Source organism: Thamnophis sirtalis, unplaced genomic scaffold, assembly GCF_051295495.1.
Source record: "Thamnophis sirtalis isolate CommonGarterSnake01/CBP01778 unplaced genomic scaffold, rThaSir2_p1.2 scaffold_2, whole genome shotgun sequence".
NCBI lineage: Eukaryota > Metazoa > Chordata > Lepidosauria > Squamata > Natricidae > Thamnophis > Thamnophis sirtalis.
Window position 1 is genome coordinate 70,698,251 of NW_028261382.1, and position 25,539 is coordinate 70,723,789.

General features: G+C 44.6%; 2 protein-coding genes across 3 annotated transcripts; one reads left to right on the plus strand and one right to left on the minus strand.

The window, feature by feature from the left end:
* Positions 1-132: 132 nt before the first annotated feature.
* On the minus strand, positions 133-9,959 carry UFM1 (ubiquitin fold modifier 1). Its single transcript, XM_014075921.2, has 6 exons — positions 9,889-9,959; positions 9,732-9,788; positions 8,863-8,920; positions 8,583-8,622; positions 8,275-8,307; positions 133-1,175 (listed from the first exon to the last, which is right to left on the minus strand). Coding segments are annotated over exons 1-6 (288 nt in total). The 5' UTR covers positions 9,891-9,959; the 3' UTR covers positions 133-1,077.
* Positions 9,944-23,723, plus strand: POLB (DNA polymerase beta). Of its 2 annotated transcripts, none has more exons than XM_014075920.2 (14): positions 9,944-10,086; positions 11,850-11,907; positions 12,219-12,285; positions 12,628-12,702; positions 12,921-12,979; positions 13,636-13,685; positions 14,178-14,229; positions 14,860-14,914; positions 15,462-15,534; positions 16,834-16,904; positions 20,884-20,970; positions 21,804-21,868; positions 22,171-22,310; positions 23,084-23,723. In XM_014075920.2, the coding sequence occupies exons 1-14, from the start codon at positions 10,026-10,028 to the stop codon at positions 23,176-23,178; spliced, it is 1,008 nt and encodes a 335-aa protein (XP_013931395.1). In that variant the 5' UTR covers positions 9,944-10,025; the 3' UTR covers positions 23,179-23,723. The 2 variants fall into 2 exon arrangements, with proteins under 2 accessions (XP_013931395.1, XP_087562146.1); XM_087706020.1 differs by lacking the exon at positions 9,944-10,086 and adding an exon at positions 11,090-11,236.
* Positions 23,724-25,539: the final 1,816 nt, after the last annotated feature.

Genomic DNA, 25,539 nt, shown 5'->3' on the forward strand with positions numbered 1-25,539 from the left:
GAAAATTTTCATCTTGCTCCATAGCAGCAAGAGTTAATCTGCCAGCAAACTTCATTTTTTCACTATTTCAAGGTGAGCAGAAATATTCCTGATAATGCCTTTTCTTGACAACCCACAAACCAATAAGACAGATTTAATTGCTGATGGACACTTTATTTTGCTTCCAAAAATAAAACATTTATCAAGTGAGGAGTAAAGATGCTAAGCATGCTCAATCCATTCAATTAACAACAGACCCCATTAGCTAGAAGGCAGTTGTATAGCAGATGTTACTCAAAAATTGGGAAAATAAATAAAAGGTTTAAATCTCAACCCATCCATGCCTAAATATTAGTGGGAACCAGCCTGGCACACCAGAACCTCTCTGGCATTTTGAAGACTCTCATGAAATAGTGAGCAGGCTTTACGTTTCGTGCCAGTAGGGCTTGGAAATGTATAATTTATTATCTATGGTAAAATGCATTTGCACATAAAAACATCTCTCCTGGATATACATTAGATAACAAACCTTACGATTTCAAGGAACCGACATTAAATGCAATTTAAACATAAGGACCCACAACAGTAACCTGCTATTTAAATGGCTTTTTTTTTTGGAATGTAATAAAGGATTCCTAATGGTTACACAAATGTTTAGCAAACATTGGAGGTATGTGACGTAATACTTTTCATAATATTCAAATACATGATTACATTGTCTAAACCAAATTAATATTTTGTCAATGTATTAACAAACTGCTTTGCTTTGGCTACAAAAGTAGCTGTCCCATTGCTGGTAAACGCAAGGAAATGCTTTCCTATTCATTTCAAAGGAACAGAAAACATCCATTTGCCCTTAGTTGCAAAGTCTGCGCTGAGTGAACTGGGGAACTCAGAAAGCAAACAAGCTTAGAGACACTTCAAAAAAAGAAGGTAGGCATGGTAGTGGTGATGAGATGCTCCTCTAGATATTGTTCAAAATGACATTCTGACTACTTATCATGAGTTCACTGTGGTAATAATGATTTTATAGAGAAAAGCAAGATATGCAAACTTCTTGGATGACATGCCAGTTGGTCGATTTGTCTGCCAGTTCTGTTATCTAAGTGTAAGTGGCCCCTCCATATGCCAATATCTTCCTACACGATCTCTGGGAATAAGCCGCAATTCTGAACCATGTTTCAGGAAAACATTCCCTGGAAAAAGAAAAAGGTTATTGCCTAAAAGGATACACAAGAGATTTTTGCTTGTGCTTTAAAGGAAAGGTTTTAGTAAATACATAAACATGATTGTGCAAAGTTCAGCAGGAAAGAAATAACAAATTTTAAAAAAAATAACCACCTACATGTTTCACTCCTCCACTCCTACCTAGGAAGTAGCAGAGAGAATGGGGTGGCAGGTCAAACCTCTCTAAGGAATTCTAGCACACACTATACTCCTACTCAAGAGTGGATTCACAAAAGCCTTTTTCTTTGTTCATGAAATATTTTTCACAGCTTGCAATCGTTATACAAACACATTTGCAGATCTAGGTAAAAACAAATTTATTCTCTCATTGGGTAGGACACAAAGCTTGTTTCAGACTTCAGAATCTAAATGAAACCTGTTCCGAAAAAAGTGACACATTTAACTGATGTAGACCAGGGACGTGCAGTCACTAGAGGCAGGGGAGGCGTGGCCTCACCAGTCATGAGGAAAAGTAAAGAATTTTAAAGAATTTTTTAAAAATAATTAAAGCCAAGGTAGTTGCTGCCAGACTCCAAGTCACAGTGACTTGGAGTCTGCTTAGTGTTAACTATAGGAGGAGGCGAGAGAACTATGGGCCTCCTTTGCATAAGGAATTTTTCTCCTTTTAAGAGTTAAGCAAGGGTTAAAAAGCGAAAAATTTCGTATGCAAAGGAGGCACGTGATTCTCCCGCCTCCTGATCTGGGAGCAGTGAATCATGCCTTGCAGTTGAGCAACTGCGCAATCTAGCAGCAGGAGCCTTGTTTGTAAAATGCGCCTGTGTTGGAAAAGTTCATGCTCCGAACAAGTTCAACTCTCCACTTTGCATCGCAGGAGCCGCCAAGCGCCTTTGCTACAGACCTGGGTATGGTGCTGGGCTGGCTGCAGGCCGGGGCAGCGGGTGGGCGGCAGCATCGGGGGGGGCACTTTGCATCGCGGGAGCCGCCAAGCACCTTTGCTGCAGACCCGGGTATGGTGGTGGGCTGGCTGCAGGCCATGGTAGCGGGCGGGCAGCGGCGGGGCATTTGTCACAGGAACTTCATCGGCCGCCGCTGCCGCTTCCTCCGCTGCCGCCGCTTTCCCCTCTACCCTGGCCGCGGCGTATGCCACATTCGGAGTGCTGCCCTTGGGCAAGCCCAGAGTCCCTGCTGGACATCGTGGCGCAGCATGTGGCAGAGAAGTGGCCCTTCCAGCAGATGGAGGAGCGGTTCGAGCTCATCCTGGAGCCTGTGCAGCGCCGCATTGTCTACTGGTCCTTCTCCCCACACCGGCCCTCCCCCTCCTGGTAGCTTCTCCTCCTTTAAATCTCTTTTTGCCCGCTGTCAAGCCGCTTTTTTTCTTTTTGCCTCACCAGCCATAAGCTTCACCGCACGTCACTGATGTAGACATAGTGTCAGGGCTGCTTCGCTCAGTACCCAAGAAAGAAACCATTCAACTCCATTTTGCAGAATTAAGAGTACTTTTACTGGTCATGAGTAGATAGTAGCTAGGCAAAGCAAGGTCTGAGGCAAAAGCGTGCGTAAGCATAGATATCATATGTGACCCAACCCCCTTCCCCTGGTAACCCCAGCCCACAGTCCAATCAGTACACCCTAAAGGTGTCATGTGGGAGAAATCTTCAAAAAGCATCATCAGGCTGGTATGCCGGACAGTTGGCTTTGGCGGCAAATCCTTTATCTGCAGCATGCGCAGTGGATGGTGAGAACAACTCCCTTTTACAGTCCTGTGCTAACACTTCCCCACCCACAATGCCCCCCCTCCCAGTTTCAATGGCAGCCGAAAGCAAGCAGCAAAACAAAGGCTGACATCCGGCCCTCCGTCAGGAAAGGAAATCATCCCTGTAGAAAAAGAACAAAGAAACACACAAACAACATAAAACAGGAACAAGGAAAAGTGAAAATGTGAACGCCAATTCAGGTCATGGCTTGTCGGGGTAGTTAGAATAGAATTTTCGCAAAAGTTGAGGAGCCGTCACTTGGGACTTATCGACCCATTCAGCATGAGAGGGGGAGAAATGTTTCCAGGAAATGAGATACTGAATCCGATTTCTATGTCTCCGAGAGTCCAAAATTTCCTTAACCTCAAAATGTTGCTCTCCCTCAATGAGAAGAAGGGCAGGTGGTGCAGGTAGAGGAACTCGCAGAGAGGAAGTGTGTTCCGGCTTCAAAAGGTTGACACGAAACACTGGGTAAACACGGTTAAGATATTTTGGCAGTTCCAGTCGCACCAATACAGGATTAATAATCTTTACAATAGGAAACGGACCAACGTACTTAGGACTCAGTTTCTTAGACTTCTGGGTGGTTTGGAGAAATTTGGTAGACAAAAACACACGATCTCCAACCTTGTATTCCCTTTGCTTAGTCCTTTTCTTGTCAGCCTGTTTCTTGTGTGCTCGATGAGCAGCATCCAATGCCTTGTATGCCAAAGGCCAGATTTTGCGGAGTTGGTCACTCCATTCTGAAAAGGACAGGACTTGTGGCTTTTCTTGTGGTACCTCCGGAATAGGTACAAAATCATGGCCAAACACTACTTTAAATGGTGTAAAACCCATGCTGCTGTGCACTGAATTGTTGTAGGCCACTTCAGCATGAGGTAACAACTCAATCCAATTATCTTGCTGATAATTAATGAAACACTGGAGGTACTGTTCCAAAACAGAATTAGTCCTTTCGCAAGCTCCATTAGTCTGCGGATGGTGGGCGGAGCATAGCCCCTGGGTGGAGCCAATCAACTTCAAAAACTCCTTCCAAAATAAGGAGGTGAATTGGGCCCCCTATCACAGATAATGCGGTCTGGGAGACCATGTAAGCAATATACATGTGTAATAAACAATTTAGCCAAGGATTTAGCCGACAGGATTTTGGAACACGGAACAAAATGAACTTGTTTGGAAAACAAGTCCATAACGACCCAAATCATAGTATTTCCTTGACTCTCTGGTAATTCAACAATGAAATCCATAGATATTTCTTTCCACTGTGCCTCCGGATGGGCCACGCCTTGGAGCAGGCCCTGGGGTTTCCCTGGTGGGCGCCAAGGTGGCGCAGTGGTTAAATGCAGCACTGCAGGCTACTGCTAGATCAGCAGGTCAGCGGTTCAAATCTCACCGGCTCAGGGTTGACTCAGCCTTCCATCCTTCCGAGGTGGGTAAAATGAGGACCCAGATTGTTGGGGGCAATATGCTGACTCTCTGTAAACCGCTTAGAGAGGCCTGAAAGGCCTATGAAGCGGTATATAAGTCTACTGCTATTGCTATATTGCTCGCTTCGCAGGAGCACATGTGGGGCAACTGGCCACATAAGACTCGATGTCCTTCTTCAATGATGGCCACCAAAATTGCCTTTTAATGAGATGCAGAGTTTTCACAAATCCAAAATGGCCTGCCATGCGTGAATCATGGGCCCGTTGTAGAACCAAAGTTCTAATGGCAGCAGGAACATACAATTTAGCCCCTATCCAAGGTAGACCATCTTTCATGGTACACTCATTGGAATGCTGTTTAAACCACTCATCGGACTCAAGGCCCTCCTTGAGTTTGGAGACAAGGTCCTTTGTGACCTCAAAATTAGAACTGCTCTGGCTTCTGGTGACCACTGGAACAGCGAGATTCTTCGCTGGGCTGACTGGGTGAACCACACTAAGCTTTGAGGGAGTCTGGATAGAGCATCTGCCATAAAGTTCTTCCCACCTGGGATATACTTTAAAGTGAAATCGAACCCGTTAAAGTGTTGTGCCCATTTCATCTGTTTGGGGGATAATTTTCGGGGAGTTTTTAGTGCGTCCAAGTTCTTATGATCAGTCCACACCTCAAAAGGGTGTTTAGCCCCCTCCAAGAAATGTCGCCAGGTCATTAAAGCCCACCTGACTGCAAAAGCCTCCTTTTCCCATATAGGCCATCGTCTCTCTGTCTCAGTCAACTTTCGAGAGGTGTAAGCGCAAGGTTGTAGTCGTCCATCAGCATTTGCTTGTAGTAATACCGCCCCCACCGCAACGTCACTTGCATCCGCTTGGACTACAAATGGCGAATCCATATCTGGGTGTTTCAAAACTGGTTCAGCTGCAAACAGTCATTTTAGTTTTTCAAATGCGGCTTGACACTCCATAGTTCAATTTAAGGGCTTTTTGGTCTAGGTTTGGCCTCCCCCTTTAATTTCAGGAGGTTCGTAATAGGGAGGGTGATGCCGGCGAACGAGGGAATAAATTGACAATAAAAATGCGCAAATCCCAAAAAACTTTGCAACTGTTTGCAGGTGCGGGGGGAGCCTGTTCAGTGATAGCTTGGACCTTTGCTGGGTCCATCTCGATGCCATCATGGGAGATGCGATACCCAAAGTAGTCAATTTTCTCCTGATGAAATTTACACTTAGACAATTTCGCATACAGTTCCGCTGCCCGGAATATTTTAAGCAACAAGCGGACCAGTTTCACGTGTTCTTCAGGTGTTTCCGTGTAAATAAGGATGTTATCAAGATAGACCATCATGCCTTTGTAGAGGTGGTCATGCAAAACGTCATTAATTGCATGAAAACAGTTGGCGCCCCCTGTAGGCCAAATGGCAGTACTCGGAATTGAAAACAACAAAGAGGGCAGTTGAACGCAGTTTTCCACTCATCACCCTCCTTAATTCTGACTCTGTAATAGGCCTCCCGCAGGTCTAATTTTGTGTAAAATTTTCCTTTACCCAACTGGGCCAGCATGTCCTTCATTAACGGCAATGGGTAGAGATTCTGAATACAGATAGCATTCAGATTTTTATAATTCACCACCAAGCGGAAGGAGCCATATTTCTTTTCTGTGAACATAACTGGGGCAGCCACCCAGAGCCTAGCAGGCTCAATGAAACCCCTCTGCAAATTTTTTGTCAATAAACTTTCTTAACTCATCCATTTCACGGGGGGTCATTGAATAAATCTGAGGTTTCGGAAGTTTTACTCCGGGAAGAATATCAATGCTGCAATCAGTAGCACGGTGTAAGGGTAATTTATCAGATGACTTTTCACTGAAAACATCTTTCAGGTCTCAATATTCTTTGGGGATTTTTTCCTCCCCCTCAATTTTTTCTTGCCCCCTGGCTGCTAGGTTGGGTCAGCGTTACTCTGTTTGGGAGCCTCCCTCTCTCCTTCAGGGGGAGTAGCAGATCGGATGCGTATCCACCCTTTCTTCCAATTGATGTGTGGATTCCATTTGCGCAACCAGGGTAAACTTAATGTAAGAGGCCAATCCATCCCTGGCGCCACAATAAAACTTATTGATTCTTGGTGAGTTCCCATCCACATGTTTATTGGCTCAGTCACAAAATGGGCCAGGCTCCCTCCAGCTATCGAGCCATCCAAGTGGCAAAAAGCAATTGGGACCTTCAAAGTTTTTAGTCTTAGGCCCAATTTTTCCACTACTTCGGGGCTAACGATGCAACGTGTGCAACCCGAATCTAAAAGAGCCAGCATCTTTTCTTGCGCTCCAGTAGAGGGCACTTTAGGTTCCACTGGGATAGTCATGGGCCCCGATCAGGAGCTTACGATCGTCATCAGTTTCAGTTTCACTTTCCTCCGATGAGGGTGATTCCTCTTCCCCTGGGGCAGGGTGGATTTGCGGATTAGCCTCCAATGCCTTCATGGCGGTCTCCCTCCTACTCCCAGGCGGTTTCTCTGACCTCCTCTCCCCCCAAATAGAGAGCCTTGGGTTCAGTTTGGGGATGAGAAATTTGGGCTTGCTTGCAGATCCCCTTTTCCCTTCATTTGGAGCTCCTGGGTGGGGGGGGAGTTTTTTTTTGGGGGGGGGAGTTGGGTGGGACAGCCTTCTCTCTCCCACTATCTTCACTATAATTGTCATGGATTGAATCACTTCCCATGTCCGCAGCCAGTTTATAGCAGAGCTGCAATTTGGGGGTGGGGGGGGTGGGAACCCCAAGCCTCTGCAACTTGTTTCATGACTCTCTCCTCATTCTCCCCCTGGTCGCTGCCTTACTGGGACATGTTCCAGGGGGGGTGTAGGAACTGGGTGCACTCCCCTCGGAAGTTATCAGCTCCGGGATGAGTTCGTGTCTGAGACCTTGCTTAATATCAAGGCTGCTTCACTCAGTAACCAAGAAAGAAACCATTCAATTCCATTTTGCAGAATTGAGAGTACTTTTACTGGTCATGAATAGATAGTAGCTAGGCAAAGCAAGGTCTGAGGCAAAAGCACGCGTAAACATAGATATTATATGTGACCCAACCCCCTTCCCCTGGTAACCCCAGCCCATAGTCCAATCAGTACACTCCAAAGGTGTCATGTGGGAGACATCTTCAAAAACCATCATCAGGCTGGTATGCCGGACAGTTGGCTTTGGCGGCAAATCCTTTTATCTGCAGCATGCGCAGTAGATGGTGAGAACACTTCCCTTTTACAGTCACTCCTGTGCTGACACTTCCCCACCCACATACAATGCCCCCCCTCCCAGTTTCAATGGCAGCTGAAAGCAAGCAGCAAAACAGAGGCTGACACATAGTCAAGGTATTTTATCACTTATCATAAATTAGAAAAAAGCTTTCAGGGTTCGCACAGAACATCTGAGCCACACATTAACCAAATTGGTTGCTGTTTGCTTGGATCTAGCAGAACCACAATCAATTCATGAGTTTATTGTAAAAGGCTGTTTTGTGCAGCAATAATGTAAAAGCATAGAGGCACGGAAATGCTTAAAACTTTATAAGCATTTATTCTTGTTCACACCTGCAAATGCTCAGTTGTGTTCCTATGTGTGTCTCTGGAGATGCCAATCTAATTCCTGAGAAGCATATTTGCACAGATAAAGATCAGCAATCTCTAGGTTTCCAGATTCTATTGCAGAAGTCATCATTCGCCAGTAGAACAAGGACCTGCCAATTAACTTTTTAACGTAATTATTTTGCATTCAGAAATGTTTGGGAAAAGTTGTTGGGATGATTTCTCATGCTGATTTCTTTATTGATGTTATACACTGGAAAAATCTATTTCTTGCTATCCCACATCTTTAATATCAGTACATCTGTACTCGACAGAATTCATTACCGAATACTCTTATAACTCTTAAGTTTACAGGCACTTACCAGCTGTCTGATCAGGGTTTATTCCTATTCCATCTGGGGAAGAAATTAAAAGAGGATAGTGAGATTCTTCTGCAGTATATATAGCCCTTCTGGATCCCATGAAAAGGAATGGAATCATCCAGATCATGGTTGTCTGAAAGGTACTTTTTCAAAAGGCAACTGGACTGGTTTTTTCCTTCAGGAAAAAAACGTTTTTTTCTTCCTCAAAAAAAACCACACACAGCCCAATTGCCTTTTGAAACAGCACCTTTGCATAGTGGAACCACTTCCAAGTTTCCAAGTACTGTGAGATGTAGGTGTAAACTCACCGTTTGTTATAATGGCACTTGTAGCTGCAGGGACTTTGAACTAAATCAAATAGAAATGCAACAAGTTAAAAGAATAGAATTATACCTTGCCTTTCCTCTTGATTAAAAATATATATATTCCTGCTACTCCTGCTTTGCAAGAAGAAAAATGACACTATCTCTATATTTTGTTCTTTTTATTCTATTTCCAAACTGCCAAATAAAAAATATCTTTTTGTATCTTTTACACAAAACATGTTGTTAAAAAAACATCTATTGGGACATTTTGAAAACCACTCACTTCTTCGGCAGCAAACTTCAAGACAGCAGTGAAAGGCGTGTTTTCAGGCACACTTAATCTACAAAAACAAGATAGTTCTCTAAATTGACTACTACATATTTCTACACCAAAACTCTCTTTTTTAGAACACAATCCTGACCCCCCCCCCACCTCTAACCACCTGGGTTGTTTTATTTTGGCGGGGGAGGGAGAGCTTGCATTACATTTTATTCTGGTGAAATTAATTTTTTTTACTACCTGTTCTGTGGACGTGGCTTGGTGGGCATGGCAGGAGGATACTGCAAAATCTCCATTCTCTCCCCACTCTGGGGCCAGCCAGAGGTGGCATTTGCCGGTTCTCCGAACTACAGAACCTGTCAGAACCTGCTGGATTTCACCCCTGATTTTACTGCAGGAAGCTCAGGGTATTTTTTAGTATAAGCATAATCTTTATTGTCATTGTACCCCCACATCTAACCACATGGGTTTTTTTTGAGGGGGGGGGGGCTTGCATTACATTTTATTGCAGGAAGCTCAGCTGGCCGGGGGCTGCAAGGAAGCAGATCCCTGGGCAGAGAGCGACTCCTCCGGGCTTCCCTGCCACGTCTGCCAAGCCTGGACGGCGGCTGCGACAGATCCCAGGAGCCTCCTATCCGGAACCGGCTTCCTTTCGGCTCCCCGTCCTTCCAAGGGCCCCTCGCGGGGTAGCAGCCGGTGCTCCGAGGCAGAGGGGCCCCCAGCCTTTGCAGACCGGCCATGGGGGCGGAAGGGGCAGAGGGGGGGGGGCTTGATGCCGAAACTGGGCTTGGGGGGACGTGTGCGCGTGCCCGCCGCGAATGGACCTGCGCATGCGCACGACGTGACGTGTCGAGCCGCGGCATGGGACTCACACTTTGTAAGGCAGGCGCGGGTCCGAAGTCAGCGTGATCTTGAAGGTAACCTTCGCCCTGCGGGGAGAGAAGAAGGAGACAACGACGGTTAGCAGGCGGGAGAGACCGACCGGGGATAGAGGGGGTCCCTCAGGGCCGGGCGCGCAGCCCCACTCACATCGCTGGGCTTCTGTCAGCCGGCGGCCCCACTTTCGGAGCTGCCGCATGCGTCACTTCCGCCTCCGCCTCGCTTTTTCTCCCCACCCCTCCGCCGTCCGTGCAGAGAGCTAAGAACGTGCAGAGGGGATCGCCGCGATGAGCAAGCGCAAGGCGCCGCAGGAGAACCCCAACCAGGGCATCACCGACCTCCTCAGCGGTGGGTGCCGCCGGTTCAGGCCGAGGGCCGGTCGAGGGGGCCCCGAGAGGCATTTCAGGGTCCGCCACGGGGGTTTGTGGGGACGGCGGTGCTCTTGCTGAGGCAGGGAGGGACTGAAAGCAGGGCTCGGTTGGCTTCTGAGGCGACGCAGCGCCCGGGTCTTCCCCTTGGGTCTCTCCCTGCTGGCCTGAGACTCTGCGAGGCCTCGGCGGCACAAGGGCCTCAGGAAGGGGGCTGTGGGGCATCATAAACCAGGTCTCTCCAACATGGGCCACTTGAAGTCTGGAGGACTCCAACTCCCAGAATGCCCCAGCCAGCTTCCCTTTGCTGGCTTGACCTAAGGAATTCTGGAAATTGAAGTCTATCCACAGGTCCTAAAGCAGAGGTCTCCAACCAGGGCTGGCTGGGAAATTCTGGGAGTTGAAGTCCTCCAGGCTTCAAGTGGCCCAGGTTGGAGAGGCCTGTCATAAACAGCCTCAACTTCTTACTAAAAAGAAGACTTTGATTCCCTGGGTGTGTTTCCTAGCTCATCTTAGGGATGCTGCTGCCATAATCCCAAACCCTTTTTCAGCCCCCTTGTATACTTCTATTGCAAGATGGTTTTGGGTCTGAGGTGAATGCGAAACAATATTCCACATTTTACTGCTTTTGTTGAATCTACGCTGGGCGCAGAGAATCAACACACCTATGTTACAAGGCCAGGTTTTTGTAAAAAAAGAAAGAAGGAAAGAAAAATAAAGAAAGAATCCTAGTTAAATCATTTCAGGATTTTTTCCACCTTTAATGTAATGTATAATAGCAATTGCACTTGTATACTTCACAGTACTTTACAGCCCTCTCTAAGCAGAGAGAGTCCGCCTCTTGCCCCCAACAATCTGGGTCCTCGTTTTACCTCCCTAGGAAAGACAGAAGGCTGAGTCAACCTTGAGCCTGATGAGAATCGAACTGCTGGCAGTTGACAGAAGTAGTCTTCTGGGAGGGCAGGAGTAAAGGAAGGAAGATAACAATAGCACTTAGGCTTATACTCTGCTACACGGTGCTTTTCAGCCCTCTCTAAGCGGTTTATAGAATCAGCCTCTTGTCCCCAACAATCTGGGTCCTCATTTTACCGACCTCAGAAGGATGGAAGGCCGAGTCAACCTTGAGCCTGGTGAGATTTGAACTGCCAAATTGCAGGCAGCTGGCAGTCAGCAGAAGGAGCCTGCAGTAATGTACTGTAACCACTGCACCACAGCAGCTCATTATAAGCTGTGTGATTCAATTTATTTTTCAATAAACAAATCTTTTAGTGGGGGAAAACCACTTTAGAAGAAAAAAAACCAACCACCATACAATAACATGGTTGCATAAGCACACAAAAACTTAAACTAATATTTTGTTGAAATACCGTTTGATTTTTAGACAATATTCAATCTTTTGGGGTAGAAGCTTATCAGCCTGGCACATCTTGCCTTGGGCATCTTTGCCATTCTTCATTGCAAAAGCATTCCAAATCTATCAGAGCGCGAGGGCACTTCATATGCAAAGCCCTCTTCAGATTCATAAGTACAATAAATGCAATGCTTACATATTTGTCACCAAGGGGATGGGGGTGAATTGCTTTTTGTATTGTTTTTATATTGGGATTTAAACCTTGTAAGCTGCTCAAAGTCATTGAGTTATGTGGCCATATAATTTTTTTTTAATTACATATTTAAATTAATGCTGTTAATTTAATTTGTTAATTTATATTAATTTATGCTATTCTTTATAACTTCTTTCAGAATTGGCCAACTATGAAAAGAATGTGAACAGAGCTATTCATAAATATAATGCTTACAGGTAAGATTTACATTTTGGGAACAATCATCTAATCTGTTTCACATGGAATTTCTCATCAGAAACTATACTGGAAATTTTCCTAGTATTTCTTTCTTGCAAGAGGATGTTCTTGAATTCTGTCATGAAATTTGGAAAACTCTTTTGCCATAGACCAGCAGTCCCAAACCTTTCCTGCTTGGCAAGCCAGCGGGGGAGGGGGAGAGAGAGGGGATGGTTCTGTGCGAGTGACAGTGAGCCAGGAGTTGGGGATCCCTGCAATAGACTGACAGCACTGCCCAAATAGGAAGATATTTTTTTCTTGTCCCATGCAGGAAAGCAGCATCTGTAATATCCAAGTACCCTAGCAAGATTAAAAGTGGGTCTGAAGCAAAGAAATTGGTAAGTAACCAACTAATAAGAATAAAGACTTTCCCAAAGTTCTTTGGGAGTTTTTAAGTTGATGTGGTGGCTATTTCAGTCAAATTTCATTGAGAAATTGCTTGATTTTAAATATTATAAATACAATTAAATCCATTTAGCAAGAAGGTGTTCACTGAACAGGTTCATGAGAAATCTCATACTTCTGTTTTACAGAAAATGGATCCTCCTCTGCTGAAAAGGACAGTTGAGAAATTTTGGAGAAATTAGTGAAATGAAAACATTTGTGTGTGTTTGTATGCTAAGAGCTTGTTGTCTGATGTAAGATTTGTTCTTTTTAATGTCAACTTCATCATATTTTAGGATGGCGTAGGAACTAAAATTGCTGAAAAGATCGATGAATTTTTATCTACTGGAAAATTACGTAAGATAGAAAAGGTACATATTAGAATTTTAGAGTCTTATTTTATATATTTTTTCTTTTCATATCATCCTATTTGCAATTCATATGCTAATATACAGCTCTCATATATCCTTGAGATAATGTTTCAGCCCAGCTATGCTATGAGTCTTCCCGTGTGTGTGTGTGTGTGTGTGTGTGTGTGTGCGCGCGCGCGCTTCAAAGTAGTGGTTTTATCATATTTTCCTTCCTCTAGATTCGACAAGATGACACAAGCTCTTCTATCAATTTACTGACCAGAGTTAGTGGCATTGGGTAAATTGATGGGCATATTTAATCTTAAACTGCCAGAAGGTGTGTTTGGAAAAAGTAAATAATTCTAAATCTAAAAAATAGGATTTAGGTTCCTGAAGAAAATGATAGTAATAAAAGTAATTTTACTCTGTATATATTAGCAAAGCCTGCTTACATCTTCTCTTTGCGCGATCTCTGTAGATGCTGTAGGCCAGTGTTCCCCAACCTTTCTGGGTTGGTGGCCCAGCACTGGGAGGGAGAGGAAGAGGGGGATGGTTTTGTGTGAGGGGCAGGCAAGCATTTGTATGAAGCTGCGGGGCGAGGGGAACGGAGAGTACCGGTGCACTGGCATGCCACTCAAGCAGCCTAGTTGCTAATGGCCCAGTAATGTGCCACATCCCACAGGTTGGGGGCCCCTGCCATTCACTAAATAAAATAAATACTGTAATTTTTTTCTGTCATTGTTTGGTATTTCCTCAGCTCTGAATAGCTTTAGTTTTCTTCGCCTCCCAAAGATTTTGATTTGCCACTATCTTACCTTTCTGAATTAATTTCTACCATTTTGGTTAAGTAATCTGTCAGTTTTCTTACTCAGATGTGGTGTTAATTTGAGCTCTACTGAGATTTTGCCGTGGGAATTCTGTCCAGCTGTTCATGAGTTATCTTTTTCTTTGCAGTCCTGCTGCCGCCAGGAAACTAGTAGACGAAGGTATTAAAACATTGGAAGGTGAGCCATTAAAAGGTTATTACTTGAATATCTGCATTTACATCTGATAATGTATAGCTACTTTGAGAGATTCGTTGAGCACCCTGCTAAAACAGATTAGCGGACTCCCTTCTGCACACCTGCAATCAGAGTCTGACTGCCCAGTTAAACCCTTGTTGCTCAGTTAGGCATCATTCTCCTGCAGGATGATGTTATCTCAGTGTAACTGATGTGTACTTTAAAAAAAAAACTGTATATGTTAGATGTAATAGCATTTTGGTTGATGGAATATTAAATTTAACAACAGAAATCAAATTGTTCCTCAGTAAGTAAATTTCTGACACCCCCCTCTCTCTCCCTCCCTCCCTCCCTCCCTCTCCCTCCCCCTCTGACTGCATCCCAAAGTTTTCAGGACAATGGACAGTTCTGTTTTAGGAAAGACTTTGCAGGTGGCTTTCTCCAAGCTTGGTATTCAAGAAAAACTTAATTGGTTCCGTACTCTGTTTTTTCTAGACTTAAAGAAAAATGAAAATAAATTGAATCATCATCAACGCATTGGACTAAAGTAAGATCTGATTACTTTGTTTGTCTGAGGGAAGGGAAGGTAGGGTTTTCATGCCTAGGAAAGACACCTAATTTTTGACATTATGATTGTTTTGATTCAAAAGAGGCTAACAATTGACCCCAGGGTGAGAGGGGAAGCAGATTATTTTCCATTTTGGGTTGTTGTTGTTTTTAGAAGAACAAATAGATGCATTGAAAGTTACCCACTGTGTCCTTGAAAACAGACATTTCTATTCTTAAAGCAAATGCCACCACTGTTGGATTATTTAAACTATATCACACTTGTGAAAAACCTTTCTTGCAAAATCTGTTAGTTGTCCTATTTATTTCTGTTCCTAATAGCAAAGAGGACAGGGCAGGATGTAGTGATGGATTTTTTTATTTGCAGCATTTAGTTGTTATTTAGGATGAACTGCTGTAAATTTGATCTGATGTCAAACATTCAATATAATGAATATTTTAAACTGTCTAATATGCATGGAAATTTTCTTCAATGCTGATGTGCTTACGTTCCAGGCAGCATTTGATGCCAACCTAAGCCTTTCATTTCAGCAAAAAAAAATTGAAAATAAATCTGTGCTGGATCCCAGCCACGGTTCATCCATGATCCTCCTTTATTTTGCATGCACAGATACTTCAAAGACTTTGAAAAAAGGATTCCTAGGAAGGAGATGCTTGAAATGCAGGTAAGCAATGATGACTCCTTCTTAGGCCCAGGGTACCTGCGAGACCACCTACTGCCACCAGTAGCCTCCCACTGTCCAGTGCGATCCCACAGATTGGCCTCCTCAGGGTGCCGTTGGCCAGATAGTGTCGGCTAGCAACCCCCAAGGGGAGAGCCTTCTCTGTAGGAGAGCCTTCCCTCTGGAATGGGCTGCCCCCGGAGCTTCGCATAATCCCCGACCTCCGGTCCTTCCGATGCGCCCTAAAAACTTGGCTTTTCCAGCAAGCCGGCCTGGCCTGAATAGAATAAAATATAGGATTGATTTGGTTGTTAATTTTAATTTAATTTTTAATTTTTATTGTAAATATCAATTGAGTTTTTTGGGATACTTTATTTAATGTCCCTTTTAATTTTTGTAATATGTGTTTTCTTTTATGTTGTATGCCGCCCTGAGTCCTTGGGGGAAGGGCGGCATATAAATCCAATAAACCTCCAAAAACCTCTGCTGAAGAAAAAAGGCACAAGGATTCACCAGAGATCAAATGGCCTGACCTCTTTTTTCACAACAGGACATTGTACTGAATGAAGTGAAGAAAGTGGACCCTGCCTACATTGCTTCGGTTTGTGGCAGTTTTCGCCGAGGTTGGTGTTCCCTATTTTCCTTTTCCTGCCATATGACTTTTGGAATCGATTGCTAGAACATGGGCAAGAAGGCTACACAGGTTTCCCTGTCTTCTGTGTTTCATTTTTGCCACATCTTGAGTTCTTTCCAAATAAGCAGACTTTTCATTAATGTGTCTGCAGCAGAGATCTGGGGATCATGGTGAGCAAGTTGCCAAAAATCTGGCCCATCAGGTAAAGCAGGAGTAAGTCCAGAGTTTATTTTCATGATCAGGAAAGATTGTTGTCTATGAATATAATAAGGCTTTGAGAGCTTTTTTTTCAGTCTGAAGGAGCCTAGGAAGATCTTTTCCAACTAACACCTTTGACTAAAAGGCATAAGCGTTTGGGCCTTGCAGATGTGGCCCTATCTCCCGCTAGAGTAGGGAGGGGATGGAGAAAAGAGCCAGGGGAGCTCGGACTCCCTCCAGGAGAGGAAGCGACAGAGGGCGACAGAGGCCACCCCCTTTAACGGCCACCCCCTTTAACGGCCTTCCCCAAGAGAATTCAGTTAGTCGGGTGAGATTCTTCTAGATAGGCAAGCAACAACAAAGAAATGACTTTGTTCAGCACACAGTGTCGTTCTGGTTTCTTGCCCCTGACACGGCTCTCTTCATCAGATGGATATAGAATGGTTGGAATGAAGGTAGGGATAAGGGACCACAATGTGATTGTTTTGGGGAACAAAGAACTTTAATTGCACCTTTGAACAAGAGGTTGCTGAACACACATATATCATATTAAGAACTGTGGCGGCGCAGCCATTAGAGTGAGCAGTATTGCAGGCTCACTCTGCCCACTGCCAGGAGTTCAGTCCTGATGGGCTCAAGATTGACTCAGCCTTCCTTCCTTTCAAGGTCAGTAAAATGAGGAGCCAGATTGTTGGGGGCTAGAGGCTGACTCTGTAAACTACTTAGAAGGGCTATAAAGCACTGTAAAGCGGTATATAACCTTAAGTGCTGTTGCTATCAAATGGTTTCAGGCAATCTGATGTCTCAAAAAAGAAAACAGGTTTTTGACCCATTCGAATTGTTCATTGATACGGTATTGGTAATTTGAAATTTGTACTTTCCGTGTTGTAAGATTGAAGTTGGCCCTCCCAGGTAAACCAGACTGAAAACCTGACCGGATGAGCTAATTCTACTTCATTTACAGAATTGTGCGAGTCTGAAAGTACAAACCTTCTACTGTCACTTTAATAGCACTCAACAGATTTTTCTTAAATTGGATCTTAAATCCAAGGCTGGGACTGACTTTTCCTGCATGGCCTTGCTTTGAAAGGTGCAGAATCCAGTGGAGATATGGATATCCTGCTGACCCACCCAGACTTCACTTCAGAATCTGCCAAAAAGGTTGGTTTTCTTCTTGGATAATCCTGTTGACACCAGCAGTTATTGGGATCCAGGGATGCTTTTCTGTTCCCAGGAAATCCAAGAACCTCCCCTGAAACAGGGAAAATTACTTTGGGATTAATCTCTTTAAAAAAACTATTTCATTCTCAGCCAGATTTTTTTATGACTATCACAAAGGTTATGGATGTTGTGTTTGTCTGAATAAAAGGAAGATGCTCATTGCCGGAAGAAGCAATACATATTTTCTTAACAGCTTTTAATATTTTCATTACTGTTTGCATCACAGTAAAAATTGTAGTTAATGCTTTCACAGAAGCTTTTGGACCAGTACTTCCCCTACCTTCCCTTTAGCTCTCAGAGCAGAGCACAGCAGAGCAGAGAGAGAGGTTAGGTTATTTCAGACACCTCGCGTAGGACTTTACGTGGCTCCACCCACCCAGCCCATTTGGAGGTCGGGGCATTCACAGGGTGGGGTTTTCAGGAGCATCTGGAGACACAGGCATCACAAGGCTGGTTTTGCACTGCTTAGGATCCCTAAGGTAGCCTGATATTCTTCCGTGGGATTCAAGCCCTGCAGGCAAAGAGGTGACATGATCTAACATTTGAGAGCTTGAGGGTCAGCAGACTATATATAGCAGTGATGGCAAACCTTTTCTGCACCTAGTGCCCAAACCAAAATGCACGTGCATGCGTGTGTGCACCACAGCACTAGAAACCCAAAGAGCAGCTGGCAGGAACGCATATGCCTGTTTTTTGGCCATTTGGGGTCATTTTCAGGCCTTTTTCTGGCACCCACGAAGACCAGCTGGCCGTTGGGCATGTGCATGCTGGAAACCAGAAGAACAGCTGGTGACGGTGCATTTGCCCACAGAGAGGGCTCTGCATGCCACATCTGGTGTGCGTGCCATAGGTTCGCCATCACGGATATATAGTTATACAGCTGTATCTAATAGCTTCCTGCAACCACGGAGCACCATTGCCTGCCTGGCACCTGGAGTTAATGCACTGTATGCAGACACCTAAGCGCACAGGCCCATGGATTCAATCCCTGGCACAGGGTCCGAAACCCATCGAACAGGGGTGTCCAAACTTGGGAAGTTTAAGACTTGTGGACTTCAACTCCCAGAATTCCTCAGCCAGCCATAGAAGAATATCTGGCTGCCCAGTCTGAGGGATCCCAAATAGAACAAAAGTGGCCATGGGACTCCCTTCCTTCTTTTTTTTTTCATGTTTAAATGTTTTATTCATTTTCATTTTCAATTTTGTACATTCACTTATATACTGGATATTTACAATAATAATAAGAAGAAAAGAAAAACCCCAACCTAAACACAACTCATAAACCCAACCTATCACTTTCATACACCCCTTCTTCTCCCCCTCCAACTTTCCTTTCTCCCTCCAACGATCACCCCTCCTACTTCCTTTTCCCCTCCTGCCTTCCTTTCTCGCCTTCCTCACCCTCCTTCCCCTCTCATCCTTACATTCCCCTCTTCCTCCCTCCTTACTTCTCCCTCTTCCTTTCCTCCACTTCTCACTATGGTGCATTTCTCTATTCCTTTTACGCTAAAAAGAAAAAAGAAAAAAAAAGAGAAAAATAAAAAGAAAAGATAAGGATCAACAGTATACAAGTGTATTCTTCTTATTCTATATATTGAAACTATATCTCCACCCACCCACCCACCCCCAATGAACCCCCCTCCCTAACCCCCTCCGACTTCCCAGGTCCCACACCCGGCACAGTTCAGTACCATTCACCTTCAAAATATCTTACTAACAATAATAATGAAAATAACATAAAAAGAACACTCCAAAAAAGAAAAAGAAAAACGAAAAAGTAAATAAAAAATTTTTTAAAAATTCTTTTGCATTATGCTCAGCCTCCCATCATTCTTAAAATTTAAACAGTGTGAATCATTCCATTTATATTTTGTCCTCGTCCCTTACTTCTTTGATATTTACCCCCATCTTCCTGTAGACTCTCCAGATAGCCTTTCTTAACCTTATATTCAAATATTAGTTTATACAAAAATCAATTTATCTTCAAATACAGAGCAATCTAATCATGCTTTCGCTACTCATCTTCCTACCCTTCGTTTCACGTCTCTATTCCTCCCAAGCCCAAATTGCATATACCAGTTCGTTCAATCCCAAGATCCCTTCATCAATATCCCGCTCCACCTTCCTTTCTGCCCCACTCCTCCCAGCTCCATTCATCCCAAACCGCAATTCAAATAAATCTTAGTCCCCGCTTTCCTCACAGAAAACACTTCATGCGCAGTTTGGATTGAGATTCAAATAAGTCTTGTAAAAGTCCCGTATAATATCTGTCTAGAATAAGCAATGCTTCTTTCCATTCCTCATCAGTACACAGCTTTACCATTTCATACCAAACAGAAATCCTAAAGTTTTAATCAGTCCAAAAGCTTAAAAAGTATTTTAAAGACATCGCTGGATCTATATTCTTTACTTTTCTGCCCTTTCGGAAAGAGAAGGCTACCCTCTCCCTTATCACCACGTGTCCCGCTGCTTTGAGAATATGACTAAATCCTCAGTTTCCGCTCTTCTGCCTCTCCAGTAGGGGGGGAACAACTCCCTCCTTCTTGTAACCAAGTGACTTGCTGCTTGTCTTTCCTTCACCTTGTCCTTCCGCATTTCCGAGTGAGTCAAGAAGCCCCGCCTTCAGAGTTTTATAATAAAAGTCCCGAGCTTCCGAAACAGAATTAATACGAAATCTTTAATTTTCAAATGTAACTGTGATTCCAACTGGAGCTTCCCATTTATACTGTATTTGACGATTTCTAAGTTCTTGGGTTAAGAAAGTATAGCCTCCCCTTGCTTGCAGCATCTGAAGCGGGATCTCTTTAAAGACAAACAAATCATGGCCATCGATTCGTAACCTGTTATTGTAGAACTTTTGAGTGATCACATTTCTGGATTCTCTTGTGAAAAAGTATATAATTATGTCTCTTGGAAGCTGTCGTTGCTCTGCTACACGCGAATTCTGGCGATAGATTTTTCGAATATTCCAATCAAAATTGAGTCCCGGACCTCCCACCGCTTGGCTGAAAGCTTCTACAAACGTCTGTTTCAAGTTCTCTCCTTTCTTTTCAGGCAGTCCTCTGACTCTTATTGCAGACGCCTTTCTGTTATAATTTATCATTGTAAGTTGTGTTTGAGTATTTCTAATCTCTTGTTGTAATGTTTGGATATTAGAAGTCAAATTAAAATTAGCCTCCTCCAAAGTTTCCAGTTTAGACTCCATTTCTTCGATATAATCTGTCAAAGTAGACGTAACTTCAAACATATCCGCCTTTATTTGGGCAATGGGGGGCTCCCTTCCTTCTGATGGTCACTGCTTCCATGGGGAATTCTTGTTCAATATTGTCGTAGGTCAAAATTGCATTGGCCTTGACCCAGCAGTCCCAGAAGAAAAAACAGAAATCCTCTGCATCATACAGTCTAAGAACTGGAACAACCACTATGGAGGAGAACCTGGGAGAAGACGAGCAGAGCACTTCCAGGAAGGCCAAGGGGCACTCAGAAGACATGAGGAAAACACATCCATTTCGCCACATGTGGACAAACTTAGCCATGGTTTCCACTAGGAAACTATGATCCAGAAAGCACCAAGAACACAGCGGGCCACTAATATATAAAAAGAAAGTATCACCCACCCACCCCCATCTCCTCCTGGCACTGATGCTGTTACTTAGTTGAGTCATGAAAGGCCTGGAAGGGAACAACCAAGCTCCAAGAGTTCAGCCCTGGGGTACAAATAGCATCTTCCATTGGTGTAACTTCTGCAGTTGCTTTTCTCTGGATTGTCCCAAGGAGAACAATCCCAGGGCTTCCAAATTTCCTGTGCAGGGGCTGAGACCCTTCCTCAACTTTACTCGGGTCCAGACGAGGCACCACAATAACATTCTCAAGCACTTTGATTCTCTTCCTGATTGTGATGAGGTTGTTTCTTTTCAAGCCAAAGCTTTTGCATCAAGTTGTGGAGCAGCTGGAAAGCATTCGCTTTGTTACGGACACACTCTCAAAGGGAGAAACAAAATTCATGGTGAGTCTTCTTTTTTCCTAAAAGAAATGTTTTGTGTGTCTTAAAAAGTCCTCTGTTTTTTAGGGGGAACAGTATAACCCCCGTGGTGGCTGGTCTGTAATCCTCTTCTGATCAGAGGTGCTTTCATGATCACCTTCCATCAGACTTTCTCAACGTCGTGGCCTGGTGGCCCACCTGGTTGAGATGCTTTGCCTTAGTGGCTATGTTGCCTGGGAATTTGGGAAGATGCCAACCCCACCTAAGTAAAATGTGTCCAATTGCAGAATACTGAACTGGACAAATGAGTCAGAAAAGCCCAGAACTGTCTCATTTTTAAAAAGCTGGTGAGCTTGGGACTCTTTTTATTGTATTATACATATATATTTCTATTCTATTTTCTATATATAGTATTAGAATCGAGAGAAAAAAACCTCTAAAAGTTAAACTCAGAAGGACTTTCAATTATGTTTTCAGCTTTAGAAGTGTTTTGACTTTATTGTTCAATAGAAAAATGTTAAGGTGGAGACATTTTTGCTGCGTATATTGGCGATGGGAACTACATCAATCCTTGCCTGGTTGTTCCCTGGTGCTCCAGGATCTTTGAAATAGAGAGTTCAGTGGTTCTGAGATCTCATCTGCCAGTTCCTTCAGAACCTTGGGATGTGTCATCCATCTGGTCCTGGTGATTTGAACTCTTCTATAGTGTTCTCTTAGAAATAGTGGTGAATTGAATTAATATCCAAGAATGTTCTAAAAGAGTTGTTGACAAGTTTCTTGCTTTTCTAGGCTTCTTATTTGCCATATTAGAAGAAAGGAGACCTGCAATTAATTGTTCCCGGTTTTTCTGCTTCTAGGGTGTATGTCAGCTTCCAGGTAAAGATGATGACACCGTCTATCCTTACAGGAGAATCGATATCCGGTAAATCTCATACAGAACAAGAACTCCTCCCTTAGAACTCTTACCTTCGCCTCCTCAGCCACTTGTGCATCAGCACACACCCTCCCCAAGCCTTCCGTGTGCTTCCTGCACACTCTCATGCACTCTCACCAAGCTTACCACACCTCCCTTGCACCTTCACTTCCCTTGCCCTCCCTTCTCCATCCTCCCACAGACTTCCCAAGTCTCCCTGGGCTTCCCTTGCATTGTAAGCATTGTAATCAGTAAATGTCGTAAGATGAGGACTCCTCCCAGTGTCAGTCCCCCTCTCGATTGTATTCTAGGTTGATTCCCAAGGATCAGTATTACTGTGGAGTCCTCTACTTCACTGGAAGTGATATCTTCAATAAGAACATGCGGACTCACGCCTTGGAGATGGGCTTCACCCTGAATGAGTACACCATCCGGCCTCTCGGCATCACTGGTAAGTATCCTTCATTGTCTGACTCACAAAGGGCTTTTTGTTTGGAGTATAATGCCACCCATCCCAAATTTTGCTCAAGCAAAGCCATGTTGCATTGTCTAGTCCTCATAAGATCAGTCGAGGATGAGGGAAAAGCTTCCTGGTGTCAAGAAGAAGGAATGTTTTGGTTGATGGGCCTTTGTTAACACTGCTAATAGCAGTCCAGTCCTTTCATTCTCTTCCCCTGGTTTCTGTCCTTCTCCCTATAATGGTTGGTAGAAGGTCTGAAGGATCTTTCCTCTAGAACAGGGGTGTCAAACACAAGGCCTGCGGGCCACATCCAGCCCACGATGTGATCGCATCCAGCCCACGGAGCCATCCTAGAAAATGTAAGGGGCCGTCCCCCATCGCTTCTATCCAGTGCAAAGAGGAAATATGCCAGCAGTTTGGGGAGTGACGTCAAGCTGGCCACACCCACCCAGTCGGCCACACCCAGTGAGTGGCATTAAGCTGGCCATGCCCACCCAGTTGGCCACACCTGCCTGTTCCCCCCCCCCCCCAAGATCAACCACAGCCCTAATGCATCACTCAATGAAATCGAGCTTAAGACCCCTGCTCTAGAAGGAAGCACTGCCAGACCTGTGCAAGTGGAAGCTGTTTCCACAAAGCAACCCTGCCTGTGTGTCTCAGGCCTCCTCTTCCTCCTGTTCGCTTAACAGATGACCTAGCCAGGGAATTGGGGATCTCTTGCTAGGGTGGTAACCAAGTGGATCTCTTTGGCTCTGAATTGGCAGGAGTTGCGGGGGAGCCACTGCCTGTGGACAGCGAGAAGGACATCTTTGACTACATCCAATGGCCGTATCGGGAGCCCAAAGAGCGGAGTGAATAGCTGGGCCCCCACCAGGCCCTGGAAGGAACTTTCCCACGCAGAACTGGAAGTTGCCCTGGGATTAGACTTGACTGCTCTGTCCTGTTCTGGAAAGTTTGGGTGGGTGGGGGGAGGCACGGCAACATAGGTTTTTTTTAAAAACCTGTTTCAAATGTGCAAGTCAAACATTCACTGTAGCCAATAAACAGGAAATACGACTTTGGCTTGATTTTAAAAAAGTTCAAGCTTCTTATTTTCCATTTAAGTTATGAATCTTCTAATTTCCTGAAATAATTAGTAGCCAGTAAGGACGTAAAACCCTGTGGTGAGAGTTTGAGCTTGGCTGCTTCCTTAAAAGCTCTCCTCGTATCAGGGAGTTGGGGGCGATTCAAGAAAGGGATTCCGGTTCCAACCCTTCCCTTCACCAAGGAGAGCAAGTGGGTCGAGACGTTGCAACCCCTTTTTGGTTTTATTTTAAGCAGGTATTTCTTGTGCTTATTCCTGTGTTCCAATTGCAGAAGATCAAAAATGATTTAAGCCAAGGAATAATCATTTTAAAAAACCCACGGATTTAATGTGTTTGCTTTCTCCTCTCGAAAGAGCGGTTGTTTCAAGAAAATAGTGCTTTCAACATTTTGCAGAAGACTTTGCTAGAAAGCATCAGAAACCTTATCAGAGCTTCCAGGTTTCCACTTCAGTTGAAAGGTACCAGGCCAGTTGCATGCAGGGTCTCCGAGCCAAGCATTCTCGCCTCAGACATGTGCGCTTCCTGATGCTCTGAGGCGACAAGAGAATGCTGAGCTCAGGAGATCTTTGAAGTTCCATTTGGGAAGCGTCTGGACCCAAGCGAAAGGTCTCACGTTACGCATGGCCGCTGCAACATTCAGCCGTAGAACTGAATCAGGTGAGGGGCTTAGTCCAGTCAAGTTGTGCGGGAACAGGTGGCAGTTCAAAGAACTGAGAAGCAGATTCTCTTAGAAGCCCATGTGTTAAAAATGCTCCAGTGCTATTTTGGAGGTTTGTTTAGGCACATGCAGCAGATATTTCAACTGGACTCTTTCACCAGTACCCCAGCATTCACTGTTCTGCTTTCTGAGTGCCTACAGACTGCAGTGTTCAGTACCCCTCTGTGTCAGCAGCAGAACACAGCCCCTCCCCCCTCCCCTTCATTCCCATTTCTGCCTTAGCAGCTAGGGAGTCTCAGGAATGTGTCCCCAAAAGAAGTAGGCGTCTGGAAGCTTTCAGATTCGTGTTAATGTCAGGGTTCCAAATATCATCCAAAATTGAATCAGAGTCCGAGGCAAAGCATTCCTCAAAGTTCCAATTCATTAAGAGAGTCGCATTGGCACCTCTGGGGAAACCCGAATCTGAAAGCTTCCTGGTTTTCCCCACCCAGTTGAAAGTTCAAGATCCTGCCCCTACACCCACAAGTCCATCACATGGTCCAATCTACTACTGCCACGAAGACAGATACCTCCCACCCAGTTCCGTCCAGGTGTAGAGACAAAGGATGACCTTGGCTTTCTAAGAAGAACGTTGTTATGGTTACATATTACCCAACTCCGTATAATCCCACCTCCCATTTTCCCACCATAGAAAGCAGACAGTAGAAAGTGTGGCAGGCCTGAAGTCCAAAAGAAAAGATGGCTTGCAGACATGACAGTAGGCTGGGGACCCATGGATGAAGTTGAAGGCCTCCTTCCTTGATAAAGAGAAGGATTTAGGGAATGGCTCTCCTGCCAGTCCTGATACTGGGAAAGGGCTTTGCTGGTGCCCAAGCGATCCCTCTTCCCTGTGCATTATGGGTAGGGGAGGTGTAAGAGCTCTTGCTGCTCCTCCCTCACTCCTCCTGGGGGAAGAAGAGGGGGAGAATATCCTTGGCTATTTCCCCATGGGCTACGCATTCCAGCACCCAATCTGTAGTGGACAAGTACATTCTTTGACATGTCATAAACTGAATCACATGGTTGCTAAGCAAATCCATTCTTCCAAATGGCACTTTTTTTGGCAAAAAGGTCATAAATCATGGTCTTGTGACCGTAGGATATGGCAATCCATCCCAATTGTGAGCCAGCCGCCAAGCGCCCAAAAGGCAGCCAGTTGACCGAGGAGGGCAGCAGTCGTAACATTAAGGGTAGGTTGCAGGCAACTCTTGAGAAATGCGTCGTAACTTTCACTGGACGTAAGTCAAGGATCGCTTGTAAGAACATTGGCTGTTCACTGTTGCCGTGAACCAAAGCAGGTGGCATTTGAGGGGTTGCATTTCCAGGAAAAAGTCAGATCCCAGATCCCTTCAGAAACCCTGGCATTTATGGGGGCTGGATCAGATGTTTAAAAAGAATAATTATCCTTTCAGAAAAACAGTCATGGCAGAGGGGGGAG